The 16,060-nt window shown below is 34.7% G+C and overlaps 1 protein-coding gene and 1 long non-coding RNA gene across 11 annotated transcripts in view; one reads left to right on the top strand and one right to left on the bottom strand.

Annotated features, from left to right (window-relative positions):
* Positions 1–16,060, bottom strand: part of STXBP4 (syntaxin binding protein 4) — a 74,122-nt gene that overhangs the window by 37,534 nt on the left and 20,528 nt on the right. For all 5 annotated transcript variants that reach the window (XM_066980260.1, XM_048064443.2, XM_048064441.2 and 2 more), the window contains 7 exons: positions 13,438–13,532; positions 12,851–12,947; positions 10,945–11,057; positions 10,170–10,256; positions 9,007–9,072; positions 2,474–2,650; positions 141–257 (listed from right to left, as the gene is read on the bottom strand). In XM_066980260.1, the coding sequence (XP_066836361.1) occupies positions 141–257; positions 2,474–2,650; positions 9,007–9,072; positions 10,170–10,256; positions 10,945–11,057; positions 12,851–12,947; positions 13,438–13,532 (752 nt within the window). The remainder of the gene's footprint in view (positions 1–140; positions 258–2,473; positions 2,651–9,006; positions 9,073–10,169; positions 10,257–10,944; positions 11,058–12,850; positions 12,948–13,437; positions 13,533–16,060) is intronic.
* Positions 1–16,060, top strand: part of LOC106034716 (uncharacterized) — a 72,092-nt gene that overhangs the window by 54,140 nt on the left and 1,892 nt on the right. For 3 of the 6 annotated variants that reach the window (XR_010825931.1, XR_010825930.1, XR_010825932.1), the window contains 2 exons: positions 4,432–4,667; positions 5,359–5,554. This is a non-coding gene — a long non-coding RNA (uncharacterized lncRNA). Of the gene's footprint in view, positions 1–4,301; positions 4,668–5,358; positions 5,555–16,060 lie in introns of all 6 variants that reach the window. The other 3 variants (XR_007163487.2, XR_007163488.2, XR_007163489.2) reach the window with 1 other exon arrangement.

The raw sequence follows: 16,060 nt of genomic DNA, 5'->3' as shown, positions 1-16,060 counted from the left end.
CATTTCTAGCACGTTGCATCAAGCTGTGGAATGGTTTCTACAAACTATAGTTTACAGTCAGCTTATTATGTTTATTCCTCAGAAACATCAATACAACACTTTCCAAATAAAATGCTGCTAGAAATGATAGGCAAAGTTACCTCTATAAATTGTAGTAATTTTTCAGTAGCCACCTCAAAGGTCTTCCTAGCCGATTCTGATTTCCGCAGCTGGCAGTCAAGCACTGTAACTCTCTTTCTCAAGTCTTGGATGTTATCCTGGAAAAGAGATTTGGTCCACGCTATTTTAAGGCTTTTATTTTAATAATTTTCTTCCATGGCTCACAAAGAAACAAGGTGTGAATTAAAATGGATGTCTGAAAAGTTTAACACATCATCTTTTCTACCTTTCTGAAAAACGTAACTGCTCCTGAGGCATGTTTGCCTGATCTAGTAGTAAGTAACAACAACACATTCTGGATTATGATATCAAGGTAAATTGAAATTGGCAGCTAACAACAGGGATAGGGCAGAAACTTCGGATTGTTTGAACTGATTCATGAATGGATGAAAAATACCAAACTGATGCTGGCAGTACCTGTCAGCAGGGTGGCATAAATAGCCAGCGTGTGAACGAGCTCAGTCCACTAGTTTGCATCTGTACATCCTTTGGCCAACAGAGTAATTACGGCATATCTTGGAGAAAATTACCCCCTAGGATTTCTCTACATGCACTTGTATAACCTATTGATCAGTGTTATGCATCCCTTCTCTACTTCAGCTACAGAGAATGTGAGCCTCAGCTACCGAGTCTGACTCATTAGCTTGAGTTCTGGAGGCCCCAGGCTCTGGCCTGAGTCCCTGGTACTACTGTTCAAGTGTGAGGACCATGAGTAAAGTCTTCACATGTACATGGGCATGTATGTTTAGGTAAGGTATTTGCTGAACAGACGGTCTAGACCAAAATATGCTCCAAAACTAAGAAAATATCACTATCATTAAAACAAATTTTCACATCCTGTAGGTAATCTTTTCTGAAAGCCCACTACCTACCATAAAAGTTATTAAAACTAAAACTCCAAAAAGCCACTTTTTATTATCTTTACTTGAAACGAATGCACCCATTTGTTTGTGAATAATGTACAAAGCAGCAGAATCACCATCACTCAGGATGCCAGAGAACCTGTCGATTAAAACATCTTTTTTTGTAATCTCATTGTCCACTCCTGGAGAAGGAGCTGGTCAGCCCTCAGAGAAACCATACTCTTTAATATTAAAAAAAAAAAAAAAATCAGCTACATAAAAATATGTAAAGACTTTATATCAACTCTACACGGTCATAGCTACCTGATAGTGCTTTTTTGAATAAGAAACACAGAACCAAATCTCACCTCAGATTTTCAAGTGCTCAATCAGAATTTCAGGAATTCAAGCTAGCATCTTAGAAACAAATCTTTAATACAGCAACCCACATGCTCTGAATTTCTTAATATTTTTATATTTATTCAAGTCCTAGAAAACAAACAAAACTTAAAAAAAACACACAAAAACATAAAAAAAAACCATAAAAGCTGGGGCATCTCACCCAGATGTTCAGAAAGAACAACTTCTAGGGTGTGATACATCTTATCATGCACACTCACAATTAGGTGAAAGGAATTCCTCCCTGGGAATTATACATCATGGCTATGTTGCTTCTTTGTAAGCTTGTACACCATAGAGGTCTGTTTAACCTTTTTAAAACCTTTTAATGTTGAACTAATTCTCATGCTGAAAAAGGCACCATTTCAGCAGGTTTCCTTCACCATTAATTCCTATGCACATCCATTTTTCATGATAAAAGGTAAACACACAAATGCCAACCTGTCTGCAGCTTTTCAAACTGTGTGTAGAAAATGGATCCTCAATCATGGGGAAAAATTAAAAAGTGCTTCAACTATTTTATTCCTTAACATGTTTTGAAACGACTTGCTGAAAATGAAGTAGTTTTAAAATATGAAGCTGAATTTAAAAAAGAAATTTCTCTGGCAGAGTACTGTTAGTAGCTTTTAGGTGATTATCTTGATTAAATCCAAATTTACTTAAGAACAGTGCTGGACTTTATTATCACTATTATTTGTCTAACAGAAACATAAAAATATTAAGACCACTTGTACATATACACAAAAGCATACAAATACACGTATAGGCTTTACAGATGATATATCTGCAGTCCAGAAACTACTCCTTGCTTTAATGCTTGAGATGTTCCATATTGACCTATGACCCACATATGCTTCTAGCTCCTGTTTTTGCAGCCCAAAGATATCTGGATAAAGGAAGACTCATACACTTCACATTACCCCCTTCACTCCGCATCATTCCAGTTATTGAATAATACAAGACAAACAGTGACCTACTTTAGGAAAGCAGATGAAAAGAAAATGAAAACAAGATACATGACAACAGCAAGGAAACCATGGTAACTACGACAGGAGACTGGCTGCTTTGCTTACTTTATTTTGGCCAGAATGATCAGTGAGCTGAGCCTTCAGCTCCACGATTTCAGCTTCTAACAGGCGAATTACTTCTTCATAGTCCATCTCCATTCCACGAGCCTGTCTTTGTGCGGCTTCAGCAAGATGAATCCTACTTCGCAAGGCTCTCGTCTCCTCTACAGCTGCCTTGGCTTCCTATAGGTTACAAAATTTAATTGAAAAGTTACAACTCCTGCTAACAACAAAGGTTTAAAAAAAAAGTGCAGATTTAGCTTAAAAGTACTGGAGTTGGCAGTAGCGCTACCTTTTAGGATTCGTGGTTAGCCAATTCATTTCCTGAATTTACAATGAATGATGCACAAAGAAAAAACAGGTTTTTACAGAGATGATATTCCTGAGAAGTACATCATTAATTCTATGACTACTCCAAATCTAATTGAATGAAAAGTTTTATAGAAATGTATCTGATGCTATTAATTTGTCCCATCATTTCTGTACAAGATAAACTACTTTTAATTAATGTTTTTTGATATTTTACTATTATTGCCTGAATTCACACTCAGTTCAGAGTTTCCACATCATGTAGATGGACTTCTAATGCAAGTATTCAGTCTAAACTGTTCTTAAAATTAGTGCTGTTTTTAATTTTTCTGCCCAGTTCCCACTCTTATATTGTTATTCTGTGTTATCACAGAAGAGTGTTATTTAAAATTTATATATAAATAAAGTAAGGAAAACTAGAAAAAAGAAGCTGTTAACTTTTAATTCACCTGAAGTAAACCATAAATGCTGTAAAATCCAATTCAGAGAAGGATATTGCTCACTTCATTTTACTACTGAATATTAATTCAAATTCACTTTGGTTTGTAAATTCAAAAAAGTTAAACAAAAGGTCTAGACAACAGCTTAGTTTACACTATAAAAGACTGAACTGCTCAACGGCTCACAGGCTCTACAGGCTCACTGGCACCAAAAGCAGTAAACCCTTAGCTTTTTTTTAATCTAGAGAAAATACTTTATATGAATTTCCTGAAGCATTACAGTTATAACTTTTAAATAGAAAAATTCACAGAACTAGAAATTCTTTGTACAAATTCCTCAGCTAAGGATACTTAAGTATATAGGCTATTTCTAGTTTACCTGTTATATCTTATTATTATAGCTATATCCTGGTTGGGAATGGGACTAGAGAGGAAACAGGAGAAACAGACATTGAGAATCCATAACCAGTAGTAAGTAGCCTGGACTTGAAACCACTTTTCCTGAAAAATCTAAATGACCACAACTTCAATTTTCTGTGGAAGAAATGTCATATAATATTTAATGGGTGTTATAATATAAATGTCTAGAGAGGTCAGTTAAACTTACAAATGAAGATTTAATTCTATTATTTCCTCAGAAGCATTTCTTCTTTGCAATCAATATTCTTTAAGCCAGATTTTCCTACGCTTTGTCTTAATGTTTTTCCTGTAAAATGACCACCAGTTCTACCAGTCTCGGTTTCAGATGATTTTTAACCCATAAATTGTTAGTCTTTATAAACAATATATATTTGTTTCATGCTATAAGTAAACTAATCTGAATGACATATATAGGACATCACCTACCTCACATTTACAATGGTTTAGCAACATAATACCAATTTGGATAATTGCCAGGGGCATTCTGGTCTCTTAGAAAATAATGCATTAAAAGAAGTAATCATACATGTAGCAAACAGCAACATCATTAGTGAATACAGATGACACTGGGTTTATATAATATAGAGCTTTCCATTATAAGCGATAAAAGATACATTTAAATAACCTTTAATTCGACAGCAAGTACTTTTTTTTTTTTCTTTTAGAAGCACAAGAAGCATTAGATCCATCTATTCTACATGACCGCCATCTATACCTGGAAAAGCAGACTATTTGAAAGCTTACTGCTGTGTCTTTCTGTTATTCACCTAGCTTGTTTAACACTCATGTTTGCAGAGCGCTAAGAGCTGTGCAAGGGGACAGTACCGAAGCACTCACCAGAAGACTGGCTGTGGCTCATGAAGGCCACCAGTACAATCCGTCCCTCCTACAAGTGGCTCACAGCAATTCCTTTACCTCCAAATAATCCAGCAAGGACTCCTAAGAACTTATGAATCTATACGCATAGAAATCAAACTTACTGCCTCTGTACAGGGACTGCAAGAAACAATGTGAATCATCAGCAAGAAAAGGTGGGCCCTACTGATATAAAGGATGTTTTCATAGCCTTAAGTAGCAAAGGTATCGTTCAGTAATAGGCTAGAGGTGGGGAAAAGACTCTTGGAGACAAAAGTGAAACAATACTTCGGTATTAAGTTTGCCAAATATAAATGAACACAGATGTTTGACAAAGGATAGTATCATAAAAATGCACAAATGGGAATTATTTATATAAACTGACATCAAATAAGTCATGGGAAAATTGCTATAATGAAAAGGAAGGTCTTTGTTTTGAAATAAGACCTCCCTGAGTTAAGGGTTTCATCTCTTATAACCCAGAATTGCCTTTACTCATCCATTGTTTTTGCAGAAACCCAACTGCTGAATATTAATTTCCCTGTAATAGCAGACTAAGTATGACCAGATTTCAACAGTGAAAGACCTAAAGGAATAATTAACGAACAATGGGTTCTTATATTACAAGGAAACAATTATCCACATTATCACTGGATTTGCAGAATTTTCTGACAAACCAGAGCTCTTTGCTTGAGCAGGGAGGCACAAAGCACATGATACCATCAGTTTTCCCAGTTCTACAGTTACTGAAGTTGGCACTGCAGTGACTTGGTGGGTTCTCTAACTCGTGCAGGTAAGGGGCATCCACCAGAGAAGAAGAGATGGATTACAGCATGCTTCAGCAACACTTTCTCTTGTCCCTTTCAGTTGCAGGTATCAAGGAAGACACAACAGAAATGGAATCTGCAGCTGCTAATACGTCCTCCATATAAATGCTTGATGGAACTATTTGTCCTAATCTGGTATAAAGCCACCACAACAAATAAGAAAGTGCAGGCTGGAGAAGAGAAACTGAATCCTTACAGAATCAATATATTCGTGTGCAGGTTTCTTACAAAGCCAGGTATTTTTTCCCTTGAATAAATTCAAGTGTTTAAAGTAGGTTTCATCTGAGTAATATTCCAGCCACCACAAACACTGGAAGAAAGGCATTCTTTAAACTACCTGAAAAAGTGTAGCAACGATTCAATTATGCTTATCCATTCATTTTACAAAAACAACATGTTGAAAACATCATTTAAAGAACTTCTATTATTTTTATTATATATTAGAATTAGAAAGTTAATGAAATAGAAATAAACCAAATGCTTCTTTCAGGCAGGGTGAAATAAATTATATACTGCTTCCAAAATATCAGCCATTCAAGTCTGAGTCTTCAAAGCACCACTTTTCCTCTTAGAAAACAGAAGCACAGAATAGCAAATATAACGCCTATGAAATAAAAGTCCAGTGGAATGGGATGCCACAAGCACTACCCTAACTTTAGCATCTTTCACATTTACTGTGTTTAGCTAAGGTGCTTTGGCTGATAATGTTTGCATAAAAAAGCTGTAGTGAAGATGAGATCACTCAGGTTGGTATGACCTTGGACTTCCAGGCACTATAGAATACAGTCAGACTCCTCCAGGAAGATAAATCTCAGCATTACAGATCTCACATTTGTAACACTGACAAGACTTCAGGTACTCAAAAGCACCACTCTATGTTTTGTGCCAATTTCAGCTTCCTTAAGATTTCAGGGAAGACCCAAAGCTATGGAGAGCAGTATCACAATCTCAAATATTTTAGCTATATTTCTAATCCTGAGAGTTTCTATTTATCCTGTTAGCTACCCATTCAAGCACCACTTAATGAATGGGTACTGACAAAGCACATCCATTAAACAGAATATTTGTATGCCTGCCCTAATTAAGCTGCAATCTCTGGGATTCACAATTAGCAGACAATGGAAATACCACAAAAGATACTCCTGTATATGACTGGTAGCCTGCATCCTCATTTAAAGCCTTGTTTTTTTCCAGGAAAGCAATGAATTAAAAGTTTAAATTGTACTGATTTCAGAAGACCTTAAGCCCATAAATTGTATTTGTTTACTTTGAAATGGGCCATTAGCTCTCAGTAATGTTCCTGTTAATTCATTTCACTAACTTGAGCTGAAGCAGGAAATCCTCAAAGTACACTATTTCATCCATTCTTGAGATTTTCTCTTCAATTTACAGATGCTTTCTTCTTTGAATTGACACTAAGCTCTCTTTGCCTCCTGAACTAAGAGCATACTAGAGAATAGAAGAAAAGAAATCCTGAAATGGCTACTTACACAGCTGAGAAAGTTGCAGAATCTTTTATAAAATAGCCCCCAAACAGCTATGCCTAGAAAAAAAACCATAACTTTAATGCTGACTCAACTGACTTACAGTGATGAAAAATTCCACTGTACTACTAACTCCAATAATGAAGATCTATTTTTAATAGATATGCAAGAAAAAGGCAGCATTTGGGTTGTGGCTTCTTCCAGACTGGCAAGAAGGCTGAGAGGTCGATTTAGCTAGTACATCAAGAAAAAAGTCACTCGTGCTTTTTTCACCTTGATTTTTCACAAAACGAATTTTCATGTTATTTCTCCTGAAATAAAACCACCTTAGAGACATCACACCCATAATATTTCAGAAGGCTATGTGCAGTCTTTCTGTCTTTACGCTTATAGGTGGATAAGTATCTCAAGTTTAAATCTAAACTCTACATTGTACTTTTCAAGGTACATCCAAGTGTTTGCTGTAGGAAACACAACTACCTCTTCTGAAACCCTGAGCACCTTCAATGCAGAGTAATTGGCTGTAGCCATATCTAGATGTCTGAGGATTCAAAAAGAGGTTCAGATAAGAAGGCTGGCAATTACATGGCAATTAGTACTATGTAGCCTATTATTTTTTGAACTTTGTATTACCATAAATCTCAGTGTCAGCATTGGTTCTGAACTGCAGACACATATATATAAAATACCACAAAATATGTAAAGTATAAACAGAACTACAATTTCGATCAAAAGCCTGCTTTTACCTCCTAAAATAGGTCTCAGGCTAAAGCACTGCTGAAACTACACATAACTTATTGTTTCTCTATTTCACTATCTGGAACGTTTTCAACAGCATTTACTTAAAACACTCAATAGAAAATCTGGAGGTCTGTATTATTCCCTGCAAAGCTGACCTTCACAATCCCATGACAGTACTTGACAGAAAAATTAAGGTAGGAGGACCTCGTGAGGTAGAAAATAGGTATTGCTTCCAATTAAAACTGGAATGGTTTCTGTGTAAGTCTACCTTCCCAGTAAGAGCAGGTGTGTGAATTGAAACACCTTATGTGGAGGACCCAATGTCCATATTGTTTGCATTTTCAGGTTTTTACCTTCCACTAGCTTTAGTTTAGACTGATGGACTGAACATCAACTCTAGTCTGGAGTGATAGACTAAACACTCATTTAGCGAATGGAAACATGAGGTCCACTACTGTAACATACTTCCAGTTAAATTTTATCCAAAAAATAATCTATCTTTTTTCATTGGTGTTTCACAGTGTAGAGGGCAACACCACAATATTAACAGAGAAAGCGTTCAAGCAGTTCTCTCATATTCGTGGAGTAAAAGATGACCACGGCGCTAAACAAAAAAATGCATATATGAGCCATAATGTAAAAGTAATTTTAACGTAACAGTAAACATTAAGATTTTTAAACTACATTTTGCATTTTTACAAGAACATCTGATGCAACAGATAGCCTTGAGGAACCTGCAAGGAATGTGTGCAGCAGTATGAGAGAGATTTCTTCTCTCTGACCAGCTCAGAAGAAGAGCTGACAGGAGGATGTTCGTAGAAGAAGGAAACAGGAAATTTACTTGGTTTTGAATCTGGGCTATAAACAAAGTAAGACTTAAATATAATTGGAAACTTACTTTAAGAGACACAAAAGAAGGTTAAATTTCATAAGAAATTTGGATTTCTTCTCTCAGAATTATAGACGGATATGGAGACAGAAAGAAGACATTTCTCACAAAACGCTTATTACCATTTTTTTTTCCTGGTAAACACCAGGTAGCATTGTCAGATGTATCTATTATTTCATACCTGGCTTTCTGGTTGACATATAAAATAGCAAAACTTGAGATTGTAGATTAGGCATACTGTCACCTAAGAACAGCAAAGTCACTTGAAGAACATTTACACTTAACATGAGAAAGGTACTACATTGATATCCAACTAACCTGATCCAGTTTGTCTTATGATTCCTATGGTTCCTAACTCAGTTCAATAAAAAAGTACCATTGGTTCAAAAACTTAATTTGGATATAATTACGGAATTGGATATACAGTCTCCAATTCTAATCAAAAGCTTTGTAGTAGCAAAAGAAACACTTTGAAATCAGTGTGAAGGTACAGTCTATACAAACATCAAGAGCGCAAGAAGTCCTCCCTCCTTTTCAAGACAAAGAGATTTTATTTTAAAGAAACTCAACATACTTGCTTGACTATTTGTAGCTCCTCTGTTAACTGTTTCTGTAAATTCATAGATTCAGACAATTCTTCCTGTAAAAAAAAAAAAAAGGAAGAAATAACTAGTTATGCAAGAGAGAGGTTGTATTACCAACTTGCTTACAACTGCTATGTTTCTAGGTCATGCCACACTCCACTAATAATGTTGAAAAAACGCAAACACACTTATTTGAAAAGTTCTGGTGGAAATAACAAATAATCAAAATGCTTTTACTATACCTGGGACAAAATCAATTTTTAATCTCTAAGAGCTGTTTTTTCAGAGAGTTCATTGATAATATGCTGTTTAGGTTTCTTTAGCATTCTAGGATTATACAATGAACACTTCTGCAATACAAATTAAACACGCACTCTAAGTCTCTTGTTACCTAGCCACCTGGTAAATGTGCAGAATAAAGACTTTTTTGTGACTTTAATAGATTGTTGTGCAACCTAACATTCACATCAGGAATGTTCAACAGTGTTCAATACTGTTTGTACGTTTGACCACACTTTCACTTGCCAACTTCCACCAGAAGCCTGTAGTAAGGCTACACTGCTGCAGGCTGCACCACTTTCAGAAGGTTAAAAGTTCTAAAAAATTTCTCTATTTTTTTTTAAAGTGGTTGAACAATGGTTGTAACCATCGGTTTGAAAATGGTTGTAACCCAGGTTTTAAGTAAAACTAAACATATTAATTGCTTTTGTTTTACGTATTTTGTAGTGTATGTGAAAATCTATATTAATTTTGCAAACAGATTAATTCACCCTCTAGTTAATTTCTTTCAAAAAACATTAGCATATGCTCAGACACTCTGGTTACTAGGATCACACATTTCTAAATAAAATTGCTATGCAAATCAGTCACTTCTCCAAATTTACTTTGGTGAAATGTCTGTTTAATCTCATCTCCCTGCGAATCAGATTAAAAAGTGTGTTAGTATTCAGTATAACAAATATAATTCATGTTTTCCAGAAATACATTGTGAGCATATGAACTTCAAACATAATTAGGCTGTTTGCTCTGCCTTTTTATTTATTCATCAAATATTGCACATAAAATTCAAAAGAAAAACAGTAAAGTGCACAATATGTACACTCAAAAAATTAGTCTCTAAAATAAATTAAAACAAGTTGAAATTAAGCATTACCTTTAACTTGCTCATTTCTTTTAAAGCTTCATCCTTTTCTTTTTTAAGCTTTTCCATGTCATCCTCCAAAGAACCACAGGTTACAAACTGTGCATAATTAAATAGGCCAAGTTAGAATCTAGTGCTAACCACATCTTCTATATCTTTTACATCCAATCTTAAAAGGTCTTGCTAATAAAATGAGAAGATAATCTTAATTTTAAAATAATTCAAAGCTCTGGAAAACATTACTGAAAATACTAAGAATTTTAAAAGGAATTCTGACCAACTTATCTTCCAAAGGATTAATTATTTTTCCTGTTAAAAAAGATTAACAAAACTCGCCAAGAATACACATTAATGGTCCCTGTTTTCTTCAATATTTTAAATAATACATAATTTTATTCAAGTATTCCTATGCTACAAATAGACTACTTCAGCATTCATTCTTAAAAGTTACCTCCAGAATAAAGCAATATTCCATCTAGCAGTAGTTCACATCAATGGGCCCCATAATTGTTTATTAGTCACACAGGTAGTAGCAATATATATTCCATTTAAGAAACCTTGGTAAATCACTGCTGTCCATACTTACGACTCACAACATAATTACATGAATTGCTTTCTACAAAGTAGGTTGCTTTAAAAAGCTTCACAGAAACTAGGTTATCTTAAAGCACAGCATGATACAGAGCTGTTCTAAAAACCTGCCCAAGCTTTGGAATAATCTCACGTATACTAAGCTCTCCAATAATCTCCTCAAAACAATTAAACACTGTACAAACACATATTTTACCTGTGAATTTAATAAACCAGCAATTTCATTGATCCCAAATGTTACAGGATTTTGGCCACCATCTGTTGCATTCAGTTGCATGGAGAACAGATTCCTTGAAACTTCAATGAAATCTAAAAAACAGTTTAGCCTGCAGGTTCAGTTTAGTAACAGCATCACTAGATGCAACACAACTGCTAATATCACCATGTAAGGCCTACTCTTTATAAATGCAGTATCTGTTCTCCCTCACCTTCCTAAAGGAAAACATAATTCTTTTACATTTTTGTCCGACACATTTCTCTGAATAGAAACATTAGGTAAAGCTGGTAAAATTCAGAACAGGTCTTGGGATGAAATGCTTCTTCAGTTGTGTAGGAGAAAGGAAAACAAAAGGTGGTACGAAGTTCAACCTCAAAGTACCTGGTTAGAGATGCTGTACATTTGGCAGGCCTGTGTGAAAAATTAAGAGAGACCTGCACATCTGTTTTACACCTGTCTTCTCAGTGGATTGATCTTCCCAGAGGAGACAGTCTCTCTGTAGGAAAAAGGGGCAATTTTGTGCTAGTTCACAGTTCACCTTTACATTTGCAAGCACGTCCTTTAAACCACTGATAGAGAGACCTGGTAAAATTGATGCTGAGCAAGAAAGTTTTATATATAGACACTGCAGCATTTTTAATCAATATAGCTATTCATTTTGAATGTATAAAAGAAAACTTATTCCTACGATCTGAGAGAAAACAGGAAATTTAAAGATCAGTTAGTATACACCACATAAAACCTGATGGAAGATCTACCATCTCTAGTGATAAGATACTTGAAAATCCAGTGCCTTTTTAGATGGTTTAGTACAAGAAATTATTTTTCTTAAACCAGTGCTTGGTGCTGTTTTTCATAAACTTCAGGAAAATTGAAATTACCATGTCTCACAGTTTAACACAAATATTCTTAAACTGTTAGCGTCACCTACCAAAATTGTCATAACCAACAGAAAAAAACTCATTCCCATCAGAATTAGGTTTAGCTAGAAAAAAGACTGTGATGGTCTCTATGCAAATGTCTCTCCACATGCAATAGCTGAAAAGTTCTTGGTTGTCACAAACCAAACAAGTTAAATGGTCAGTCGGGTTAGTTGCTTCAAGAAGTCACTTTAATCACCAACACTATCCCAAAGAATTTTTGGAACAATTACAGTACCTGTCCTAGAAAGTAGCACAGTATCCATCCTAAAAAGTAGAGGCCTCTACATTTTAAGGGGTCTTGATTTTAGTCATAAAAAAATCATATGAACATTATGTACGTAAATGAAGACGAGCATGAAAAAAATCCCATAGCTTATCTTTCTAAACTGTTGCTACATTCTACTAAGTTTAAATACAATAAAATTTGATAATTCAGAAAAAAAAAAGTGTGCTTTATCTGTATATACATATTGACTTGGACACAATAGTTTAAGAACACTTCAAGAGTGTTATCTTCTACAATTATTTACACCTAAACTGAAAGCCACTATTAACAGAGGATCATCTGGCTGCTTCTTAAAACATAAAAATAAACAGCTTAGTTGTTTAAAATGCAAACCATTTTAATATTTTAATGAAATCTTAAGGAGAAAGCACGTCTGTTGAAAAAACTCACGCTATTCAAATACTCTACTTTCATGGCAAAAATTCAGAAATTTGTGAGCACAAACCCCAAAACTTTCTCAAGGTTGCTGTTAATTAAATCTGTAATTACATTTACAATTACTTAGTTTCAGAATGCCAAGCTTATTTTTATAAACTAGAGTAAGGTTTTTGCCCCAAAGTATTGTTTTATTTGCAGTAGCAACCCAATACTGACAGAAAATGTATTAACAGTTATTATCTATCATTTCTATATTTGTACATTTCATTATTTTTCAGGGTAATTAACAAATGATTACCTCCAAAAGACACTGTTCCTTTAGAATCTTTCTGAAGTTGCTGCCTTAGGGTTTGCTGCTGTTCAACTGTGGGCTGAATCCCCAGATAATTCAATGCCTGGAAGGAAAAAAACTTATTTTGGAAAAAAAAAAAAAAGGCTATGGATAATGACTGCAGGGACATGGGGGAGTAATTAAAGAGCTGCACTTCAAAGAGCTTTTGTATCATAGTACACTCTCACTGACAACACTTTTATTCCAGAGACTCTTTGTGACTTTTCTTTCTAATTGAGAGATCTTCAGATATTATTTAACCTTGAATACTGGTGAGCGTAATAAGCGAAACCCTTTGTCCTTAATAACTTCCTTAAAAATCTGGAGGGATGTTCAGATTCCCAGAAGACTTAATCAGTAATTAGATTAACAAAAACAGTAATTTGCCCAATATATAAAATGAAATATTGGCCTACAACCTGAAACAACTACCCAAACAGGTAATTTCATATGTAGCTTATACCTTGAAGTTTGAACCTTGAAATATTCTCTGGATGTTTTACATATATCATAAAGGGGGAGAAAGGAAAACTTAAAGGATGCGAAGTGTTTACCCTCTCCAGCTTTTCTGCTTTGAGACGAATAGTAGAGTTCAAGAAAGTCTTCCTTCCTTGCAGCTCATAATCACCATTCTGGCCAGGTGCAATGACTAGAACAAAAGAAAAATATAAATATGAAATGATTCTGTTGTAATGCTCGCTTTGAAAAATCTGTTATGTAGCTCTGTTCTTCAAATGGATGTCAGCTAAATACCCACTTGCCACAACAAATACTAATATTTAGGTTGACTTTTTCTTTAAAAATGGCATAATGCTAATAATAAACAAAAAATATAGGTATCAATAACAAACTTATTTGAAATTGTCCATCAAAAACTGACAAGTAGCAAATTAGCAGAGAGAAACCAGGAATAACTTCAAGCGATTCATCAAGCATATGGCTTATACTCGTGGTATTTTCTTTTCTCTCTGTAACTCTGGAAACAGAAGGGGAAACACACTTGTGAATTTCAAGAGAGACCTTCAAGACACACCCTCCGCATAATCAACAGTTCCTAAAAACCTATCTAGCAATCTGGAAAACACTGTGAAAGAGAGGGAATGACCTGTTACCAACTAAGGGCTGCATGGAATTACTTTAGACTGCATTCCAACAGGCTCCTCTGCATGTTTTCGTGGGGAGGAACTCTCTTCCAAGGACTACCATCCGTTAAGCTCTGTATCCAAAGTGTTCATCACCTTCTGTCCAATTATTTCAATCAGAAATGCAACGATTTTACATAATTTTAACTAGTTGCATTAATTAATGCATTATGGTGAATCTATTTCATTTCCAGCATTTACAGAGGATTAGTTTGAGGAGAAGAAAAGAAGCTAGCAGTACTCAGCAGTCCCTGTGCAAGATTTCAAAAACACCGCTCCATTTTTTTTTTCTTTGTTCTAATGGAAGTTGAAAAATGCAGCCACAGCTTTGTCATGTTTCAAACAAAAGAAACAGCAGCCTTCGGAAGCCCTTGAACACAGACAACTTTTTTTTTTTTTTTTAGATAAATTACACTATATAAACAGAACAAATTCATTGCCTGTTTTTTTTCCAGAAGAAAATAAAATACTTGCTTTTATTCATTATTTATACATGTAATTTACATCTCAATTAATTATTTCATTAATGGACTACAGAGGTACTCAAAGCAAAAACACCATTTGAAAACTACAAGACCATGCAGATTGAGATCCTCTCCAAAGGAACAGAAGGAATCACACAGAATTTTTTTTTTTTTTTTTTAAATTTCACAGTATATCTGTTTCCAAGCTCAAAGTAATTTACATCCTCTTTATATGCCAAAAGCATAAATGAAAACATCTTGAAAATCTCTGACACTAACACCTCTCACATGCTATATTAAATTCTGAAGACATTGGGCTAGAACCTCAGATGAATTGGCATACTTTCTTTCAACTCAGAATGAAAAAGCTTTGTGTATGAGTTTCTGCAAGAATTTCTCAAAATTGTGCTGATTTTTCTCTGAGCATTTAGAAAAAATCTAAGAGCTACTTCAATTTTTCAAGGTTATCCTTGAAAAGGGGCAGCATGAGAGAAGTGGCAGCTTTGGCTAAGGATGTGCTATAACAAAAAAGAAAAGTGACAAGAAACTTCAAACTGGAGCTGCAAGAATTTCTGCTTCCTACTCTATTAGCTACGTTATTTCAATAGACTAAGAAACTACGGTCTTCTTAGTCTCTTTAAAAAAGAATGAAGCTCCTGCATATTGCATTATATTAATCAAGAGCCTTATATTCTGAGTATATTCAGAAATAAGACTTTTTCTTGTGCCTTTGATTTAATCAGCGTGTTTTTAATCATCAGTACGAGAAAACTGTGTGATCATTAAATGCCAGCTGTATTCAATAATACAACTTTATCAGTTTCAGAAGTTAACATTCAGTCAGCTCACCCTTCAGGGAAGGAAGCAAACTGGTCAGATTTGCAATATGGAGACTGTTTCATTTAAAATTAGGATATCTAATTAGGACCTTAATAAGCCCAAGTACAATTTAAATAGTCACTGAAGCAATATCTAGGATGAATCAGATTCTGTATGTTTGTCCTTCACCTTATCAGTCTTCCCCTCAGACATCAAGGAGCACAGGTTATTCTTACTTAATGCTGCCCAAAGAAAAAGAATATAGTTCAAGTCTTCATACAGAAATACAAAACAGGATCAGTTATATTATTTTTTTATTTGAGAACCGCACGGTTATGCCTGTATTTTCACTGTCTATAAATACAATGCATACTGGTTTCCCAGAGGAATTACAACCATTCAATTCACATTTGGTTCTGACCAAACTCTAGAACCTCTCTATTTTTTCTTAGTGTTGTTTTCATAAGATATATTCAAAGATACAATCAAAGGGACTATTTTCTTAGTTTGAATGCCATGGCTCTCATATATAAATATACACATGTGCATTCTATTTGTTATTAATTGCAAAAGTCTTAAAGAGGTCTGCATGTTATTTCTATCCTTCCAAATCCTTGATTAAAAAAAAAAAATGCAAGTGGTATATATCCACAGAATTTCATCAAATCAAGAAAGCAGTTTCTATGGTAACCTAATCTTGATCTATATGTGAGTCTTCATTATCTGGTTTCGACTGAGTCTATTATCATTAC

The sequence above is a fragment of the Anser cygnoides genome, chromosome 19 (assembly GCF_040182565.1).
Source record: "Anser cygnoides isolate HZ-2024a breed goose chromosome 19, Taihu_goose_T2T_genome, whole genome shotgun sequence".
Lineage (NCBI taxonomy): Eukaryota > Metazoa > Chordata > Aves > Anseriformes > Anatidae > Anser > Anser cygnoides.
This window is presented reverse-complemented; position numbering and strand designations above follow the sequence as displayed.